At 41.1% G+C, this 20391-nt stretch overlaps 1 protein-coding gene across 2 annotated transcripts in view; it reads right to left on the bottom strand.

The window, feature by feature from the left end:
* Positions 1-420: 420 nt before the first annotated feature.
* The window catches only part of GOLM1 (golgi membrane protein 1), a 56553-nt gene continuing 36582 nt past the window's right edge, over positions 421-20391 (bottom strand). For both annotated transcript variants that reach the window (XM_033857879.2, XM_073806001.1), the window contains 5 exons: positions 16175-16304; positions 11464-11623; positions 10527-10796; positions 8822-8935; positions 421-3518 (listed from right to left, as the gene is read on the bottom strand). In XM_033857879.2, coding sequence (XP_033713770.1) covers positions 3442-3518; positions 8822-8935; positions 10527-10796; positions 11464-11623; positions 16175-16304 — 751 coding nt within the window. In that variant the 3' untranslated portion in view covers positions 421-3441. The remainder of the gene's footprint in view (positions 3519-8821; positions 8936-10526; positions 10797-11463; positions 11624-16174; positions 16305-20391) is intronic.

Here is a 20391-nt window from a genome sequence, read left to right as displayed (position 1 = left end):
CCATGTGTTTATTAACATTCATTCTAAAAAGGCACTTGTTTATCTAAATCTGTTTATAAAGATTCTAAAAGGCAAAACACTGGTCAGTCACAGTCATTTACTTGGACTTTAAATAGTCAAATATTTACCAAGCACTCCCACAGTATTAGAATCTCTGTAGGGGTATGAAGTATTAAGCCTATGTCACTTGACTCGGGATTTTTGTTCTACTTTAGAACTTTTTTTCTTTTTAAGATTTTTTTTTTTTTGATGTGGACCATTTTTAAAGTCTTTATTGAATTTGTTACAATACTGCTTCTGTTTTATGTTTTGGTTTTTTGGCTGCGAGGCGTGTGGGATCTTAGCTCCCTGACCAGGGATTGAACCCGTACCCCCTAAACTGGAAGGCAAAGTCTTAACCACTGGACCAGCAGGCAAGTCCCTAGAACATTTAATTTTATTCTAAGGAGTAAGGATAAAAAATAGGCATTTGTGGATTAAAAATAGGCATTTTGTCTTGGTTAGGGTCCTGGTTTATAAGAATGTCACCTTAAGTTTATATATAGTTTACAGATGAGAATATTTCAAGTCATGTAACTTCCCCAGAGATGTGTTTCACAGGCGCACCAACAAGGACAGAAGCATTTTAGTTTAGTATTTTTGTTTCTTTGTTTTTTTTTAAGTGCATGGCAAGATAACTACTTCTGCGTAATCCTTCAGTGTATATGTTACCAGAATTTTACAAACCAGCTGTTACGGAACAGTGGCTTAGTTAGTACATTTTAAGTGTTGCCCTCTGAGCTGAAATAGTACACAAACATACAAACATTTAAATACACGAGATAAGCCATTTCCCCAACTTTCTAACACTAATGAACATTTTCAGTCTAAGCTAACTATGTGAAAAAATGTTAATATAACCCACAGTTAATGGAAACTTTAAAATGTATATATTTGTTTTCAAACTTATTTCAAAGACAAGTGTTAGAAGTTGTTGAGTGTCCTATAAATTATCATTTATTTATAATATTCTTTTAGGCTAAAATACATAGTGGGAATAGACCAATTCCCCCTGGACCTTAAAGGACCCTGAAATCACAATTTTCTTTCACCATTCCAAGTTCTACTATGAATAGATAGCCACCTATTACCAATTAAAACTATCAGGCTAGTTATCAATCTAGTTATTTAATGACAGCATACTGACTTAACAGATAATGGTTTGTTTCTCAAATTCTATCACACGAAGGTATATACTGTGTGTGGTGATTAAGATAATTCATGAAATCTAATCCAAAATTGCTTTAGGGAATCTTCATCTGCAGTCCTTCCTGCAGGAAAAAAGATCAAATGAATCATCACTCCTGTCTGCTCACCATCTGAGAGTATAGAGGAGGGTTGTGAATCAAATAGAGTTTATATAAACCTATTAAAAATTGGACTACCTGCTGGTTTAATTTTGGATGAACCCAAAAGACCAAGGTTGGGGGTCTGATATCTATTTGATGCTTATTACACAGGTTTTGTTTGTTTTTTAAATAACTGTGACACCTCTAGATTATTCCTTGGAAGAGGTGTCTGTGATCCTAAGGGAAGTCAACAGTAATAAAGCATGACAGCTTGAAGAAATAGCTAGAGTACACACCTCCTGAACAAATGGCCCTTTGGTGCCTCTGTACAGGAGATGAAATCATGGTTTTTTAAATTTACAATGACATCTCATTCCACGAAAGGTTGAATTTATAAGGCAAACCACCATGCCTAATCCACAGTTTACAAGCTGATTTCCTTAGGGATCCAACAGGGGATGAAGGGAAAACTGAAAGCAGTTTTAAAAGTTGAACTAACAGTATTTTATTTCTCCGCAACTCTAGGCACACTGATTAAACATGAGATGAATAAAGGCTAAGCAAGAGAGAATATCAACCCTAAGACTAAGACACAGAGGGAGGCTGCACAAGGACTTAGATTCATAAAGCTACTTTCATACCCTTCTTCAGTTGCCTTTTCTGGGTAGAAAGTTTAATCTTAGGGATTAGGTAGGAGAATATCACACAGCATTCGAGCTGGACATCTTAACTTGAATGCAAACCAGGACCTGCCCTCGGTGACTGCCAGTGGCACCCGGAGTCCACAGCTGGCCGGGACGCAGGCACTCCAGCTCACGGGCTGCTGGCCTGGAGAAGCTTCAGAACTCCTCCGGGCCCCAGTTTCTTCTCTGTAAACAAGGGAGTTAGTTATGTCCAATGACCTGAGGCCCCTGCATCTCGAATCCCATGATTCAAAATGTATTTTAATAAGCATCACCACCCACCTACCCTTTAGAGAGCCTCACTAAAGGTCATTAGTGTGACTTTGCCAGTCATTCACAAGCCCGGCAAGAGTCTATTTACCTTAAAATGTTAAGAACCAACTCGAGTCAAACCTGACGTCACTATTAATGTAAATTATGATTAGTCGTTTTCAGATTAACTTTCGATTTTTAAATCAGTTTTGTGATAGTCCTTTACCACATGCTAAATGTAAACTGACACAAACAACTATTGCATTTCTCTTGACTTTCTAATCTCTCCAAATTTGTAATGATGTATATATATCTTTCAACATTAACTTTCTCTTCTTTTCTTCTAGTAGCGAAGTAGGCAGTTCTCCCCACAGTACTGTGCTGCCCTCACTGTTCTGCCGCAGGCAGCCAGGGTCAGCTCTGCTTTGGCCCCTGATGTGTCAAAAGTCTAATCCACAAAAGTCTAAGGACTTGTTACACAAGATTTTGCTTTGCCCACACATATTAAGCAAAGCAAGTATACATCACAAGTATTCAAATTACAAGTCACTTAAAAGCATTTTGTACATTAATGACAAGGGTTATCATACAAGTAATCTTTTAAAAAATTATCGCACAGAACACCTTTGTGTTTAGACTTGTTTAACACCGTTGCTAGTGATGTTTGTGTTAACACTCAGTGCTCTAGGCCACTGATTGTCAGAACCAGAGGTGGGTACAAGAAGATAAACCAAAAATTCAGTGCCCACCGAGGAGAAATAACAGGGGCTGGTACCCGTCACTCAGCACAGCATGTGGAGAAGAGAATGACTCCAGAGGGGACTGAGGACAAGGAGCTCTGCAAGTGCAGTGGGCCTCCTTCACGTCAGAAGTTACTTCCACAGTAGAACTACTGCTGCCGTACTTGAAGGAGAACCTGTGTTCTATTGCTGGTGTTGATCTTCTCATGAAATACCTATTAGCCAACAAATTTCGACAATTTTGACATCTCAATACAGACACTTCAAAAGTGTCTCAAAGACAATCTCATTTTCCTACACAGTAAATACAAACTAAAACTCCACAATAATCATCTTTAGATATTTTACTTAGTACATTTCACAGTATCCAATCCCTCATGAATATTTTGTAGTGATCTCTGTTCAATTCTGACACAAAGTGTGTGATTCCAGTTTGGTTCAGAGTGTGTGATTCCTCTTTTCTCGCTGTTCTCGTAAATTTATTGTGCCTCCTTTCTGATTTTCAGCGTTAAGAACTAAAAAAGGAAAACAACAACAACATAATGTTCTAGTATTAAACATTTTGAGAAACCCAGCCCAGGCAGGTCCCATTGGACATAAATGTCTAGAATCTGTGTCATAAAGAGGACTGTATCTCCCACAGTAACATTACAATTTGGAATTGCACTGCTAATCAAGGACAAGATAGCTGAACCATCTAAAAACTCCGTAATTGTGTGAAAGAGTGAAATAACGTCCTGTCAAATGGACAATATAAAACGTACTCTCATGGAACTTTTTACATGATTGTGAACCTTGTGGGTTGCCTGAATCTCTGTTCCTGCACCTCTAGCCGCAAGCACACCGCCTCCTAAAAGCCATTCGCAACTTAGGTCAGCTTTCGTGACGCCAAAGCTCTCATTACAGAGCTGATGTCTAGACATGGCTTCCAGCCTCCTTACTCTATCCTTTGATGCACAAAGGACGTAAAAAGACACATCACAAATAAAACCTAAAAGCAAGATCCTCATTTACAACTACTGCACGTTAAATCGTTGACAATTTTATTAAATAAACGACTGCTTTAAGTTCTCTAATAAAGTTGGAGCTAATGCCTCTTTCTTCTAATTCTCCCTGGAGCAAGCAGGGTCTTAAACTATCTTGATGACATAATTTAAAAATGATTTCAACTTAAAATTCTTAAAAGAGCTGACAGAACATTTAGCTCCTTTCCTTTGCCGAACTCCTCAATTTGTTTGAAGTCTTAGCAGGTACAAGGTCAAATCCTTACAAGGACACCTGGGTATAAGGGATGAATGATCCCAAGGCTTCACTGCAAAGTCACACATATAACTTGTATCTGTTTAAAATTCTGACTCCTAATGTGTTCATCTTTTGCATTAAAAAAAAAAAATTAAAGAGTCTATGAAAATAATTTAAAAATCAACTTAAGACTTCCAGTTTTAGAAATCCCAAACAACCAACTGTAGTGAGTGACATGCTGGATAAAATATGAAAGATATTTTTTAAGGATGCATTGTTAAAACAGCTTTCTACCAAACAACTGGCCAGAACACTTCAAAAATTACCAATGATATAAATGATAAAGACAGAAGGTTCCAGGTTAAAAGACACTAAGTACAATGCTAAGTGCAATGTATGATCCTGGATTAGATCTTGGACCAGAAAAGGGATATTAGTTGGACAATTCAAGAAATTTGAATAATGTCTATAGATACAGCATTATATCAGTATTAATTTCTTCATTTTGATAATTGTACTGTGGTTACATAAGATGTTAACATTTGGGGGACCTGGATGGAGGATATATGGAAATTCTTACTAGTTTTTCTTTTTAACTCTAAATTATTTCAAAATGAAAAGTGAAAAAAATTTTTAATTAAATTAAACATTAAAATGCATTGCCTATGAATGACACTAAAAGGAGGAATCTGAGGCCAAAACTGAAGTGGGAGTATCAACTCCTGAAGGTAATAAGCATCAATGCCAGCTTTTTCCCTGAGGACTTCTGCTGAAGCCTGTAGACTCTGGGCTTCTCCCTTCACAGCTTCAAAAGGTGCAGGAGGACAGGCCCTAAAGACAAGGGCTCCCCTCAAGGTGGAGAGTCAAGAAGGCAATGCCTATATAAAGCTGAAACCCCAAAGGTTTACATCCTTGGCTTAAAGGTAATAGGAAATAAACTTGCAATGAAAGGGGGACAGAAAGAAAGCCTAGTGTGTGGAGTGTGGGATTCTTAACTGCATGAGATGATTGTACAGGTATATACTTAGAACTCATATTTTCCATGTGGTCCAAAAAAAAAAAAAAAACCCTGAAGGCGACAATCTACTTTATTGAAGGGGTTGTGAGTTTGTAGTACCCTCCTTGAGACTGGCAGAGGCAAACGACCTCTAATCCAATACAACTGTGACTCAGTCCTCAAAGACTTCCCCCAGATAAAGTTCCAAGGAAAGCAGTAGCTCACAGTTAAGAAGCACAAAACACAAGGAAACAAGGGATCGAGGAGAGCCTGCAGAAACAAAATAGAAACACCCACAAAGTTTTCAGATATTGCAATTGGAAAATATGAAACAACCCTGATAGAGAAATAAAAGATGTTTGAAAACATGAGCAAGGAATAAGGGCCCATAAAGAATGGCCAAGTAGAAAGTTTAGAAATGAAAAAGAACAGATAAGGCATAGCTGAAGGAAAAATTTTTGAACTGGAAGGTATTCTGAGGAAATAATTCTCAACACAGATCAGAAAGGCAGAAATACAAAATATGAAAAAGAGGGTAAGAGACACAAATAGACTGAGAAGATCTAATATACTTCTAATCTGAATTCAAAAAGGAATCAAAAATGAAAGAAGGGGCTTCCCTGGTGGCGCAGTGGTTGGGAGTCCGCCTGCCGATGCAGGGGACACGGGTTCGTGCCAAAGTCTGGGAAGATCCCACATGCCGTGGAGCGGCTGGGCCCATGAGGCATGGCCACTGAGCCTGCGTGTCCGGAGCCTGTGCTCCGCAATGGGAGAGGCCACGGCAGTGAGAGGCCTGCGTACCGCAAAAAAAAAAAAAGAAGGATTATTCAAAGAGATGTTGGCTGGGATTTTCCAGAGGAACTCAACTTGCCACATATGTTTTTTTAAAAAGCTGTTAAGAGTAATGTGGTACACTGCAAATCAAGAGACAAACCAATGGAACAAAAATAGAAAATCCAAAAATTAGGACCAAGTACATATAAAAATTTAGTGTTTGATGACGGTAGCACCTCAAATCACTAACTTTGAGACGGTGAATTAGATGGTGTTGGGCCAATTGGAAACACCTTTGGAAAACGAAAATTGGACCCACACCTTGTGCCATCCACCTGAATACATCTGAAATGATTCAACAGATCTAAATGTAAAATATGAAAGCAGAGGAGGATTCTGGAAAGATGGTAGAAACAGTGGTGTAGTTTTTGAATCTCTCAGAGTCCCTACATAAAGCAACTAAATTTAAAAACTCAAAAACTGGAGAACATTTAGAACAAAACTAGATGACAAGGAGTCCTGCAGACCCCCCAAATACAAGCGGTTAAAAACAAACCACGGACAGCGACCCATAGGATAGGGGCATCGAAAGAAAACAGAGGGAAGCAATGGAGCATCAGATGGACCTGAGAACGACAGAAGCCCTAAGAGCCAACAGGTTTACACCAGAAAGTACCTGGGCCAGTGGGAGAACTGCAGCTGGAAGTGGCAGTGTTTCTGCTACTCCCACAGCAAGTGACCACAGAGTGTCCATGGTAAAGACAAAGGAGCTGGTAGAGGCTCCCTCTGAAACTGGCTCCTTTCTGGGTCCTTCCTAGGTAGAGCCCCTCATAGAGAAAAAGCACTGTGTGGAGTGAAGCAGTGGCTGAGCAGGACAGGGACAAAAGAACCAAAAGGTTCAGATGAAAGTGGGGAAGACCCCACTGGCCAAAGAAGATGGGACAATGTGAACTTCAAAAAGGATAATAAGTGCAACTGAGTGAAACCTGTCAGAAAGGTTTAAATCCTCAAGTTTATATTTTTTAAATGGTCACCTTCAGAAGATGAGAGGAAATAATTCCTTACTATGAAAATTGGTAAATTTCACAGTAAATTACCAATGCTTAGGAGAAGCATTTATCCTGCCTATGCCATATGAACAATACCACTGACATCTATTTATAAAATATTCCAATTAACAAATGAAATAGGAACAGCTGAATTAAAATACCACCTAGGTATCAGCTGGTGATCTGCAGGAAATAGGGAGGAAAGAAGAATACACCACACCGAACCATGAATACACAATCAACACTATCCAGATTGTGGGAAATTCCAGGTCAAACAGCTGTGGCTCTTGAACAGACTGTAAACACAAAAAGAGAAAGGAATGGAGGGGGAACCTGGAGACTCAGAGACTTAAAGACATATCAAATTTAAGAAAACGGGCAAGACTAAACTGTGGTGTCCAGGGATGCCCACTTGAGTGATAAACCCATAAAGAAATTCAAGAAAATGCCGAATGGAAAGGTCAGGATAGGCATTTCTGGTACAGGGAGGGAAGGTGCTGGGACAGGACAAGCAACAGAGAAGGAGCCTCAGGAGGACCCCCCAAGTTCTATTTCTTGACCAGGGAGACAGGGGGCAGTTACAACGTGTTTACCTTCTAAAAACTCACTTGTTATGTGTGGTTTTGTGAATCTGTTTTATTTCACAATGGAACCAAAAGAAAAATCTGACCGCATACTGAACAAAAACATGGGTGAATTCCTTTCAAGTCTAGATGAGAAAACTATGACTCACTATCTAGTAAAAGAAAAGACAAAAATTTTTGAAACTTTCACATGGCAAAAAACCATAAGCAAAACCAAGACACACTGCCAGGCAGTATTTGCAACTTAAGTCACAGATAAAGGCCAACCTCCCCAGCATATAAAGAGCTCTTAGAAACAGAAAGAAACACCAAGAGTCTGATGGAAAAACGAATTTCAAAAAAGAAAACCTTATGTCCACAGTGATAACTAAAACAAGGGGGGAAGACAGAGTCAGTGTGTGTGTGTGTGTGTGTGTGCGCGCGCACGCCTGCTCACATGTGTACACGTCAGGGGTGAGGGGGTCCTTAAAGAACGGCAGTTAGTAAATGTGAGGAGTTATTATTTAGACAACGGTTTTCAATGGATGGTAAAGCCACACTATTTCAAAGCATCCCCCTCTAGACAATGTATTACACAGGGAATATGGACCTTTGCAACGGAGAGACCTGGTGGGCACCACCTTAACCAAGGATCAACCTGCCATTCCGTGCCTCCTGGTGGGAAGCCAGAGGAACACAACTGCACCTATAAAATGTTCAACCTGAATCCAGTCACAAGAGGCAGACAGATCTGGAATCTGATCATCCTGCAGCTGTCCTGGACTCCTCAAAAATTCAGAATAACAATAACACAAAGTGCTACTATAAACAGCTGCCTGGAAGCTCTGTGCGTGCATCAGGGCTTTTCAACTGGTGCTGTGGAGTAACGAAGCAGTGAACTATCATTTTGTTGGGAAGTCCCTAAATGTCACTGAAGACAAATCCTCACTGATTCCTGAGGGCCTGAGCCCCACATCATATATGCAGACTTTCTAACAGGTCTTCGTCGTGGCCTTTTCAACCCTTCACCTCCCTCCACTGCCCCTACACTCGAAGGCTTCTGAAGAAAACAAAGTCTTCTAATGCTGGATTCTTTACACTATTATTGTTGGGATTTGGCGTACAGTCACTGCAAAAGTGAAGGACCACAAAGCAGAAATGAATGAAATGACCCCACCACCACCGTTAATTACCATTTCCGTTTCTGTCATTCCCCGCAAGGGCTGCCTGCTTGTCTGTTTCAGATTCTGCCTCGTTTTCATCCATGTTGTAGTCATCCTCTGCTCCCGGTTTTTGCTGGTTTCTCCCTATAAAATTAGCAGAGTCATAAAACGTAAGCTACATCGTTTTCTCTGTCAATGCCATAGGAGCACCAGAGCCCAGGTACCGGGATGGTCCCAATCCTGGTTTAACAATCAGATCTTTTGGCTTCCTCTCAGGAAATGAGGGGGACGCATGTGCTTGCTTCCAGGGCGAATACCGTGCAGGAGTTCTCTACTTTTGTATGCCCCACTCCAATTCTGAATCTGTACAAAATACGGCCCTAAATAAAGGGCTATATTCCAGGCTGGAAACGGGGTAACTAGCTCACCAAACCAAAATCCCAGTTTTTTAAAGAGACAATCAACTCAAGGTTAAAGGAAGGAACCACTGTTTTCGGAAACTACGGGTTGCTGGTTAATGGCAGCCATCTCCTTAGAATGGTTCACTGCCCCGAGAGAAGGAAATGCAGTGGCTACTGTGAGCCGAAGGATAAAATTTTCACAGAATTAGATCATTCATCACCACATTCATCCCTGGAGAGAAGAGCAACCAGAACAGAAGATCGGGACAGAATGCATTCAAGAAACGTACTCATAGGGTTTAATGTAAACATTTTATATCTGTATATAGGTAGGTAAATAAAATCTTTTGTTAAAAAAAGTATGCCTGGAAAAGGCAGCTCTAGTTCTATTTCCCTGCACTCACCGCCTGAAGTGGAAACAAAGCCCAGGCCTGCGTGCCCTGTAGCTTTATTCTACTGATCAGACCATTACTGCTGACCTAGGACAAGGTGTGACACACAGCCCCAGCAGTATCTCAGGCCTACTGGTAGCGGTTACACTTGATGACCAGCTACTGAATGGTCTGAAATTTGAGTACCAATCTGATCAGTCACCAGAGTTTCCCTTTTTCTTTTTTCCCCCCAATTCTTTAACTGAAAACTTGTGAGAACACACTCGTCAGAAGCTTGAGTGAAAATTAAGATTTAAATGGAATCAGGGTAACTTCTGCAAATAAGTACATTCCCCAATTTCTGTCACTCGATCAGGCTCAGAACACAGGTGTCTTCCGTCTAAGCACTCCTGGCTTAGCTAGGACTGAAATTTTCCCCATCTTTCAGGGACCAAAATACATCCCAGAATATTCTGCTAATCTTAGTTTCCCACACTTTTCTTTAAGAAAGAGAAAAGTCAACCAAACCAGAAAGGTAGGATTCCCACGTCACTTTTCTGCAAGGCTCAAACGTGCGTGAAACTCCGTCTAGCCAATCCTTCTGTCCCTCCTTCCTCCATCTGCTCGCCAGACACCGCTGGTGATGCCGCATGAGGAAGTGCAGCAACAAAGGTGAGGCGCGGGGTCCACCTGGCAGGAGACCTATGTGTGCTCGATGCTCAGCTCCCATCCCAAGGTCTTCCACCTGGAAAGCCCCCTAGGCTCCCTGTGAATATTATTTCTAAAAGTTCCAAGTGCTGGGAGTGACGGCTCTTCTGTCCTGCCTCCTGCTGGACAGCGCATACAAAACAGACAAAACGAACCACCAAACGGTGACCTGCTGTTTGGGAATCTTCATGGCTGCCCATCCCGCGTCAGGAAGGAGGCTGAGGACGCGGGTGCCGGGTGGACAATCTCACCCACCTTCCTCGTCGGCATCCCGCTCCTCCTCTTGCCCGTCGGGGATGACGAGCTGGTCCCGCTCAGGGCTCTCCATCTCCTGATTCTCCTGGCTTGCCAACAGGGCAGCTGGCACCTGTGGGGTTTGGCCCAGTTCTCCGGGTTCTCCACGGCCTTTTCCGCCCACACGTCTGTCTTCTTCCGCATTCTGCTCTCGCCCCGGCTCCTTCGACAGCCCCAGGCCGTCCCTCTGAAGCTCCTCCTTGCTGACGACCTGAATCTCCTTGGTTCCCTCTGTGCACAGAACATAGTTAGCTGTGACCTCACTAGCAATTAAGACAAAACCAGAAACCCTCGTATCACTCAATTCCCAGAGCCTTCCCAAGGACTGTGGACCGATGGGGCAGGTGGATCATTTCTTTTGTGGCCTCAGCAGACTCCAGGCCTCTCTATGCCCGCAGCTCATCTTCAGAACCACCAGGAAGAGGAAATGTCTTAGAAAAAAAATTCAGACTAAGTGATCTGGCTCACAGAGACACCCTGCAAGTGGAGGAGGCTGCACTGCTGAGGTTACCTGATCGTCCTATTTAAGACGAGTGCTTGGGAGCCAACGACAGCTGCCTAGGACTCAGCCACGTCCCCTTAATCCCACAGTCCCACCACTGTCCTGAATAAAGGCTCTGCCTGGACCTTCCTTTACAGAGCTGCCAAAGAACTAGGCACTTAGTTTACAGTGTGAGACATCAGTAAGGCAGAGAAAAAGCCCGTGGCCCCAAGTCCAGGTGCCAGAGAGACACTCACCTGCCACCTGCAGCCCCGTTACCGAGTCCCCACCGGCCGCCAGCAGCACACTCTGCCCTGTGTATCTGTGTGGACTGGAGGGCATGACCCGCTGCTATGCTTTCTATTGGCACGGGACCCTGAAGAGGGCTTAAACGCGTCATTGCCAAGCTTCACTTACCTTTCTCGCCTTGTTTCTTCAAATCCAAAGCCGCCTCAGAACTGGGGACTGGTGTCTGGGGCTCGCTGTTGCTGGGCATGTTCCCTCTTGCTTGTGGCACCTCTGCCTGGGGCAGGCCTGCTTCCTGCGGCCTGGGCTGGGGCTCACTGGGGGCTTGGAGCTGAAACAGGAGCACAGGCAGCCAGGGGCTCCATGACCATAAACCTTCAACAACGCTGAGCAATGCAATGGACCCACTACGTCCTTCTGATGAATACGAACATGGAAACCCTGAGAAATGCCATACTCTACCCCGGTCATGCCCTACCACCCGGCATAAAGCAGAAGATCTGAGGCTGGGTCCACATCTCCCAGAAAAACCTTTTAATAAGGTATTAACAAGCAGAAGATCAATAAGGCAAGAGAGGACTTGAACAACATGACAAACCACCTGAACAGTCACCTGCAGAGCACCCAACCCAACGAGAGCAAAATACATTCTTCTCCAGGACAGACAGAGGCTAGGCCACAAAACAAACCTCAACAGGTTTTAAGTGTTGAAATCATACAATGTATGGTCTCCAGTCACCACGGAATGAAATTATAAATCAATGACAGGAATGAAATTTTTTGAGAAATTCACAAATATGTGGAAATTAGATAACATACTCCTAAATAACCAATGGGCCAAAGAAATCACAAGGAAAATTAGAAAATACCTTAGAGAAAAATGAAAAACACAACACATCAAACTTCTGGAAGGCAGTTAAAGCAGTACTAAGAGGGACATTTACAGGCCTATCTAAGGAAAAAGATATATCTCAAATTAATAACCTAATCTCTCACCTTAAGATACTTGAAAAAGGAGAGCAAACTGAACCTAAAGCAAGGAAGCACATAATAAAGATTAGATCAGGAATTAATGACTTATGGAAAAGAAAATAAAGAAAATCAATGAAACCAAAAGTTCTTTGAAAGATGAAAGAAATTGACAATGCTTTAGCTAGATGAACTGAGAATAAAAAAAACTCAAATTACTATAATCAAAAATGAAAGAGGATAACACTACCAACCTTACACAAATAAAAAAGTTTTATTATAAGGAAATACTAAGAACAATTGTTTGCCAACAAGTTTGATAACTTAGCTGAAACAGACAAGTTCCTAGGAAGACACACACTACCAAAACGGATTCAAGAAGAAGTAGAAAATCTGAGCAGACTTATAACACAAGAGACTGAAGTAGTAATGTAAAAATCCCCACTCCCCAGAAGCCCAGTTCCAGATGGCTTCACTGGTGGATTCTACCAAACATTTAATTCTAAATCTTCACAAACTCTTCCAAAAAACAGGAAGAGGAAAGAATACTTCCCAACTCATTCTATGAGCCCAGTAATTACCCTCATACCAAAGCCAGAGAAAGACATTCCAAGAAAACTATAGACCTAATATGAATATAGACCCCCAAATCATCAACAAAGTTCTAGCAAATCAAATCAAGCAACATACAAAAGGATTATACACCATGGCCAAGTAGGATTTCTCCCAGCAATGCAAGGTTAGTTTAACATCTAAAAATCAATTAATGTTAATACCATGTCAATAGCATAAAGGACAAAAACACATGATCATCTCAATGCAGAAAAAACAATGGCAAAATCCAACAGCTCTTCTTGATAAAAACACTCAACAAATTAAGAATAGAGGGGAACTACCTCAACTTGATAATGTGCATCTATGAAAAATATATAGGCATACCTTGAAGACATCGCAGGTTTGGTTCCAGACCACTGCAATAAAGTGAATATCGCAATAAAGCAAGTAACGCCAATTTTTTGGTTTCCCAGTGCCTATAAAAGTTATGTTTACACTATACTGTAGTTTATTAAGTATGCAATAGCATTATGTCCAAAAAATGTACTACCTTAATTAAAAAATACTTTATTGCTTAAAAAAGGCCAAAACAGTTACAATAGTAACATCAAAGACCCCTGATCACAGATCACCGTAACAAATGTAATAATGAAAAAGGTTGAAATATTGTGAGAATTACCAAAATGTGACACAGAGACATGAAGTGAGCAAACTGGAAAACATGGAGCCAATATTATTTGCTCAACACCGGGTTACCACAACCCTTCAATTTGTAAAAAAATACAAATATCTGTGAAGCACAATAAAACGAGGTATGCCTGCACAGCTAACATCAGACTTAATGGTGAAAGACTTAATGCTTTCCCTCTGTGATCAAGGACAAGACAAAGATGTCTATCCTCACCACTTCTATTTAACGTTATACTGGAGGTCTAGCCAGGGATATTAAGCAATAAGAAGGAATAAAAGGCATCCAGATCGGAAAGGAAGATGTAAAACTATTTTTAGATGACATAATCTTAATACAGAAAATTCTGAGGAATCAAAAAAATACTATTCAAACTAATAAACAAGTTCAGCAAGGTTGAAAGATACAAGATCAATATAAAAAATGAATTGTATTTCTACACACTAGCAATAAGCAGTTCGAAAATGAAATTAAGAAAACAATTCCATTTATAACAGCATCAAAAAATACTTAGAAATAAATTGTACAAAAGAAGTGCAAGACTTCTGAAAATTAAAAAATATTATTCAAAAAGACTTTTAAAGGACTTAAGTGGAAAGACATCCCACATTCACACAACAGAAGACTGGATGTTGTTAAGATGGCAACGTTTCCCAAACTGACGTACAGACAATGTAATCTCTGTCAAAATCCCACCTGGCTTTGTTGAGGACATTGACAAGCGGATCCAAAAATCCATACAGAAAGTCAACCAGTGCAGAATAGCCAAAACAATTTTGAAAAAGAAGAACAAAGTTGGAGCAGTTAAAGCTGCTGATTTCAAAGCTTACTACAAAGATACAGTAATCAAGACTGTGTAGTATGGACATAAGGACAGAAAAAGAGATCAACAGAACAGAACCGAGAGTCTAAAAATAAACCCTCATATTTACAGTAAACTGATTTTTTGACAAGGATGCCAAGGCAACTCGGTGGGGAAAAGAATAGTGTTTGTTTTTTTTTCAACAAATGGTGTTGAGACAACTGGATATCCACATACAAAATAATAAAGTTGGACCATTAGCTCACACCATATACAAAAATTAAATTAACTCAAAATGAATCACAGGACTAAATGTAAGAACTAAATACTAACGAGTATAAAAGTCTCAGAAGAAAATACAGGAATAAATCTTCAGGATGCTGGATTAGGCAAAGCGGTTTTAGACATGATACCAACAGAACAAGCAACAAAAGAAAGCAACAAAAGAAAAAATAAACTAGACATAATGAAAATTAAAAACATTTTTGTGCTTCAATGAACACAAGAAAGTGAAAAGACAACTCAAAGAATGGGAAAAAATATGTGCAAATCATATAACTAATATCTTTATATGAATATATAAAGAACTCTTACAACTAAATAATAAAAATAACTCAATTTCAAAATGGACAAAGGATACAAACAGACATTTCTCCAAAGAGGATATACCAACAGCCAATACAGCACATGAAAAGATGCTCAAAATCATCAGTTATTAGGGAAATGCAAATCAAAACCACAATGAGATACCAATGCACACCTACTAGGATGGTTATGGTGAAAAAGACGGATAATAACAAGAGTTGGCAAGGATGTAAAGAAACTGGTACCCTCATAAACTGCTGGTAGGTATGTAAAGAGTACGATCACTTTCAGAAACAGTATGGCAGTTTCTCAATACATTAAGGAGAGTTGAGTTACCATACGACCCAGCAATGCTACTCCTAGGTATACAGTATAACTAAGAGAAATGAAAGCTTACATTCACACAAAAATGTGTGCATGAATGTTCACAGCAGCATTATTCACAGTAGCCAAAAAGTGAAATAACCCAAATGCCCATCAACTGACCAATGAATAAACAAAATGTGGTATAGTCATACAATGGAATATTATTCAGCCATAAAAAGGAAGTACTCATACATGCTACAACATGGAGGAATCCTGAAAGCATTATGCTATGTGAAAACCAGTATGATTCCATTGATATGAAATATCCAGATAAGGCAAATCTGCAGAGAAAATAGATCAGAGGTTGTCTCAGGCTCCAGAGACTGGGGGTAAAAGGGGAGTGAGCTAATGGGTATGGGATTTCTTTTGGGGTAACGAAAATGTTCTGAAATTGAATGTGATGATGACTGCACAACTTTGTGAATACACTGAAACCCACTGAATTATAAATACTATATAGGTGAACTATATGGTAGGTGAACTATATCTCAATAAAAGTGCTGTATTTAAAACAAACCAAGATCCCCAGAAGGCTGTGAGCAGCATTTTCATGGGCTGTGCTTTCACGAGTAGCCTGATAGCACGCGCTCTGATCAGCTCCATCACTGACCGGGTTCTGTGACCTTGGGACAGTTTCTAACTGCCTCCATGGGCCTCAGAGCCCTCCAAACAAGAAAACAACAACAACAACTCCCAGGGTGGCTGTGAGCTTTAAATGAAGCAATCGCCTTACGGCCCGGAGCACGGGGACCAGGTCTGGAGGCCAGCATGCTCCGCCAGAGACCCTGCGTCCCGGGACCAGGCTGTCGTGTGTCAGGGAACTAGAGCGAGTCAGAGAGCACATGAAGGAAGGAAATGCCTGAAGAGAGGGTAGGAAGACCTTTGGGAGATCCTCGGCAGAAAAAAGCCAGGATTACCTGCTGGCTTTGGTCCTTTTGTTCACTCAGGTCTCTGGAAGCTACAGCCTCATTTCCCTTTTTGGTGACTTCTTCTATTCGCTCTTCACACTGCTCCTTCACCTCTTTCATCTGATTGATGCACTGGTTCCTGTGAAGGTGAAAGCAAGCAAATGAAAGGACAGCTATTTAGAGATGCGTCTATATAGCAAGTCCGTCCCTGCTCTGACAGTGGAATCCACTTCCCCATGAGACACAACTCATCTCTTTCCTGCTTCCCGCACTTTATCTGAAGAGGACACAGGCAGGGCAACAAATGTGTTTTCAGTTATTAAATGACAAGAAAACTGGAGTTAACTGAAAGTTACAAAAAAATATGTCACACTGTTGTAAAATAAGTGAACTTCACTGGTGAGAAAAATCAAATTTTTAAAATATAATCTGTGGCATAATAAAAAAAAAAAAAATGTGGTCTTTGTCCCCAAGTATTGCACAGAGCTCCTAAAACACTTGGAATTTCCTGAGTAACAGGAGTGTCTTCTGTTATACATAATGGGCCCCTGCAGACCACACCTGAGTTTATGCTAATGAGTTGACTTACTGGGAGGAGCCAACATAGCTTTAGGATGGGGGCTGGCAGCCAGGGGAACCAACCATATGATTAGAGGGCTGGAACTTACAGCCCCATTTTTCAGGAAGCAGGGAGAGACTAGAGATTGAGTTCAAACACGTGGCCAGCCACTCAATCAGTCACGCTAATAAAGCCTCAGATAAACATCCTGGACTATGAGACTTGGCGAGCTTCCTGTTTGGTGAACGTATCTGTGAACCAGAAAGGTGGCACCCCACCTCCCACAGAAGTTCCTGCCTGCCCCCAACCTCCACCCCAGACCTTGCCTTACGAGTCTCTACCATTTAGCTATTCCTGAGTTGTATGCTTTATAATAAAACTGTAATTGTAAGTTTAGGACTTTCCTGAGTTCTAGAGAATTACTGCTTCTGAGGGGGGTGGGAAAGGCCTGAATTTGTAGCTACCCAGGCAGAAAGAACAGTTGGTCTGGGGCCACCGAGAACTTCTGACTAGCGTCCAGAGCAGGGGCAGTCTTGTGGGACTGAGCCCCATAACGTGGGGTTTGTGCTACCTCTGGGTAGTGTCCAATCTGAATTGGACTTCTACTCCGGCAAGATGGGGTAGATGTATTTTTCACTCTTCCTCCACTAAGCACAACTAGAACTCTGGACATTACATTTTAAACAAACAGGGACTTCCCTGGTGGTCCACTGGTTAAGACTCCGCACTTCCAATGCAATGCAGGGGGTGCAGGATCAATCCCTGGTCTGGGATTTAAGATCCCACATGCCGTATGGTGCAGCAAAAAAAAAAAAAAAAAAGAGGAAGTAGGTGGGGTAGGTGACTAACATTGTCTGCCATGAGAATTAAACATTTAAAACAATAAATAAATAAAACAAACATAAGAAGACTCTGAAAGATGGAGAGATGAAGGCAGACTGGCTAGGGACCTTAGGATCTAGAACAACACAGTGGTGTCACTGGAGATTACATGGGAAGCCTGCATTTCCATCCCCATCTGACACTAATGAGGTCCCCCTCCCTCTCCCCAGGTGGTGGCGTCAGAGGATGTCAATGAAGAGCCAGGGCTTTCACCACCACTGCCCAGAGGTTTCAATCAAAGATTATTCATCATATGAAGAACCAGGAAGATCTTAAATTGAACAAAAAGAGACAATCAACAGACACCAAATCAACGTGACAGAGAAGTTAAGATGATCTGACAAAGACTTTAAAGCAGCCACCAGAAAAATGTTTCAATGGGTAATTAAAACATGCTTGACAGAAATGAAAAACTAAGTCTCAGCGAAGAAAGGGAAGATATAAAGAAGAACCAAATGGAAATTTAATGCAATAACCAACATTTTTAAACTCAGAGAAGGAAAGAATCAACGAACTGGAAGGCAGAACAATAGACATTACCCAATCTAAACACAGAGAGAAAACAGACAGGGGAAAGAGAGAGGACACAGCTTCATGGACCTGTGTGACTATTCCAAAAGACCTAACATTCACATCATCAGAATCTGTGAAAGAGAAGATTTTCCCAGCAAGGTCCACGTAACTAGTCACTTTCACGCCCATCCTCAAGATACTACTCGTACTCACTCCCACCGTGACCGTATGATACTATCTGCCTTGCCCAGATCACTCTGGGCTCCCCAGGTTCTCTTTTCCTAACATCTCCTAATCTCCTTTCTCTGCTCTTTATTGTTTAGGACTCAATCTAAATGGCCTTTCCTGAGAAGTCTTTTTTGGAGGTAACAGATGAGCATTGATGAAAATGATCTAGTTTAAGAAACAACAATATTTAAAGGCACTTTCAAAAAGTATATAAGTTAGCATCAGGTTTGGCTAGGTGAAACAAAAAGGCCAAAAAATAGCAGTTTATTTTTCCTCACATAAAAGAAATCCAGGGTTAGTATGGCAGCTCTGAGTCATCAAAAATTCAGGCTTCTCTTGCTGTTTCAATATCCTAACATTGGTTTCTATCCCCATGATTACCTCATGACCCAGGATAGCTGCGAGTGGTCCAGCCATCTTGTGTGAAGCCCAGGCAGCAGGAAGGAGGGAGGAGAAAAGGTAAAGGAAAGGGATGTGCAGTGGACTGTCCTTATTCTCAGAAGCGTTCCTGTAAGTCCCACCCCATGATTTCCTTTCCCCACTGGCCAGAACTTAAGTCACTTGGCCATACCTAACTGCAAGGAATTTGCCCAATAGTTTTGCTGGGCAAAAAGATGAATGGATTTGGATAAGCATTGACCGGTCTTTGCCACAGGCAGTTTCAAAATGTTTTGAGTCACAGTGACTTCCCTGGTCCAGTGGTAAAGAATCCACCTTCCAATGCAGGGGACGCAGGTTCGATCCCTGGTCAGGGAACTAAGATCCCACATGCCATAGGGCAACTAAGCCCACGCGCCTCAACAAGAGAGCCCATGTGCCCTGGAGCCTGCGCGCCGCAACTAGAGAGAGAAAATCCACATGCCACAACTAGAGAGAAGCCTGCGCACCACAACAAAGAGCCCACGCTGCAATGAAAGATCCCCCATGCCTCAACGAAGATCCCACATGCTGCAACTAAGAACCAACGCAGCCAAAAAAGTAAAAGAAAATAAATTTAAAAAACTGTTCTGAGTCACAAAACATTGATAAAATAATGGAATAGCGTCCCACGTTGAGAACATAACCAATTACATACTATTATGTTAACGTAAACGGATTAGAGTTGGGGACAGCAGTACAAATTCATGTTTGGTTTAATTTAGATACAGATGAATACATATAGAAATATTTATCAGTATCTATATATAACACGAGTTAGTATACACACACATATATCTCTTGCTCTGTCATCTGAGAGAGCCTAGCAGCAATGACACCCTAGTAGTAACAAACACACCTAGTATCCAGATCTTGGTTTCTAATACCATTCTCCAATAAAAAGAACAAGGGCTCCTTGGAGAAATGGTTGATTGGTTGATTCTAGGACTGGGACGGGAAATACATGAAAATGAGTCTGGAGCATCTTTTGGTGCCAGAGTATAAAAAAGTAATTTTAAAAGCGGCGGGGGACCAAACCCACAATATCAGGGATATGTCAACTGGATAAAGGAATCAACTGAAAGAGTTCCCAATGGCAAAAGCTGGAAAACATGTAAGCAAAAGAAAAAATAAATAAGACAGTATTAGATTCTAACCCAAAATATGCATGAATCCATACTGATATAAATAATTAGACAGATAAGAAGAGTCGTCAAATCTCCTGTGCAGGAAAACTCCAAATAATCTGTGCAGACGCTCCATCCTTGGGGAAGTGGAGCATAACTTCACAATCTTTAAGTGCAGCCTAAGCAGCCTAAGCACAGGGAATTTCTTCCAAAGATGATAGCATAAAGGGAGAAAAAAACTGAGTAACTTTATAGTGCAAAAACCTGATAAACATTACCTCAATCAGGTGATCAACAGTGATAAGTCATCCTGATAGCACATACGCTGGATGTGAAGCCATGAGAATAGCACTTTACCTCTGTGACCTTCCTCTCAAAAATGTGCTGCCCCAGTTTCACCACGAGAAAAATATCTGATAAATCCCAACTGAAGGACATTCTACAAAATACCTGACCAGTACTCCTCAAAACTAATAAAAAATAATCCAGACCATAAAAAG

The sequence above is a fragment of the Tursiops truncatus genome, chromosome 6 (genome assembly GCF_011762595.2).
Source record: "Tursiops truncatus isolate mTurTru1 chromosome 6, mTurTru1.mat.Y, whole genome shotgun sequence".
NCBI classification, from domain to species: domain Eukaryota; kingdom Metazoa; phylum Chordata; class Mammalia; order Artiodactyla; family Delphinidae; genus Tursiops; species Tursiops truncatus.
Note: the sequence above shows the minus strand (reverse complement) of the source record. Positions and strands in the feature narration are given on the sequence as shown.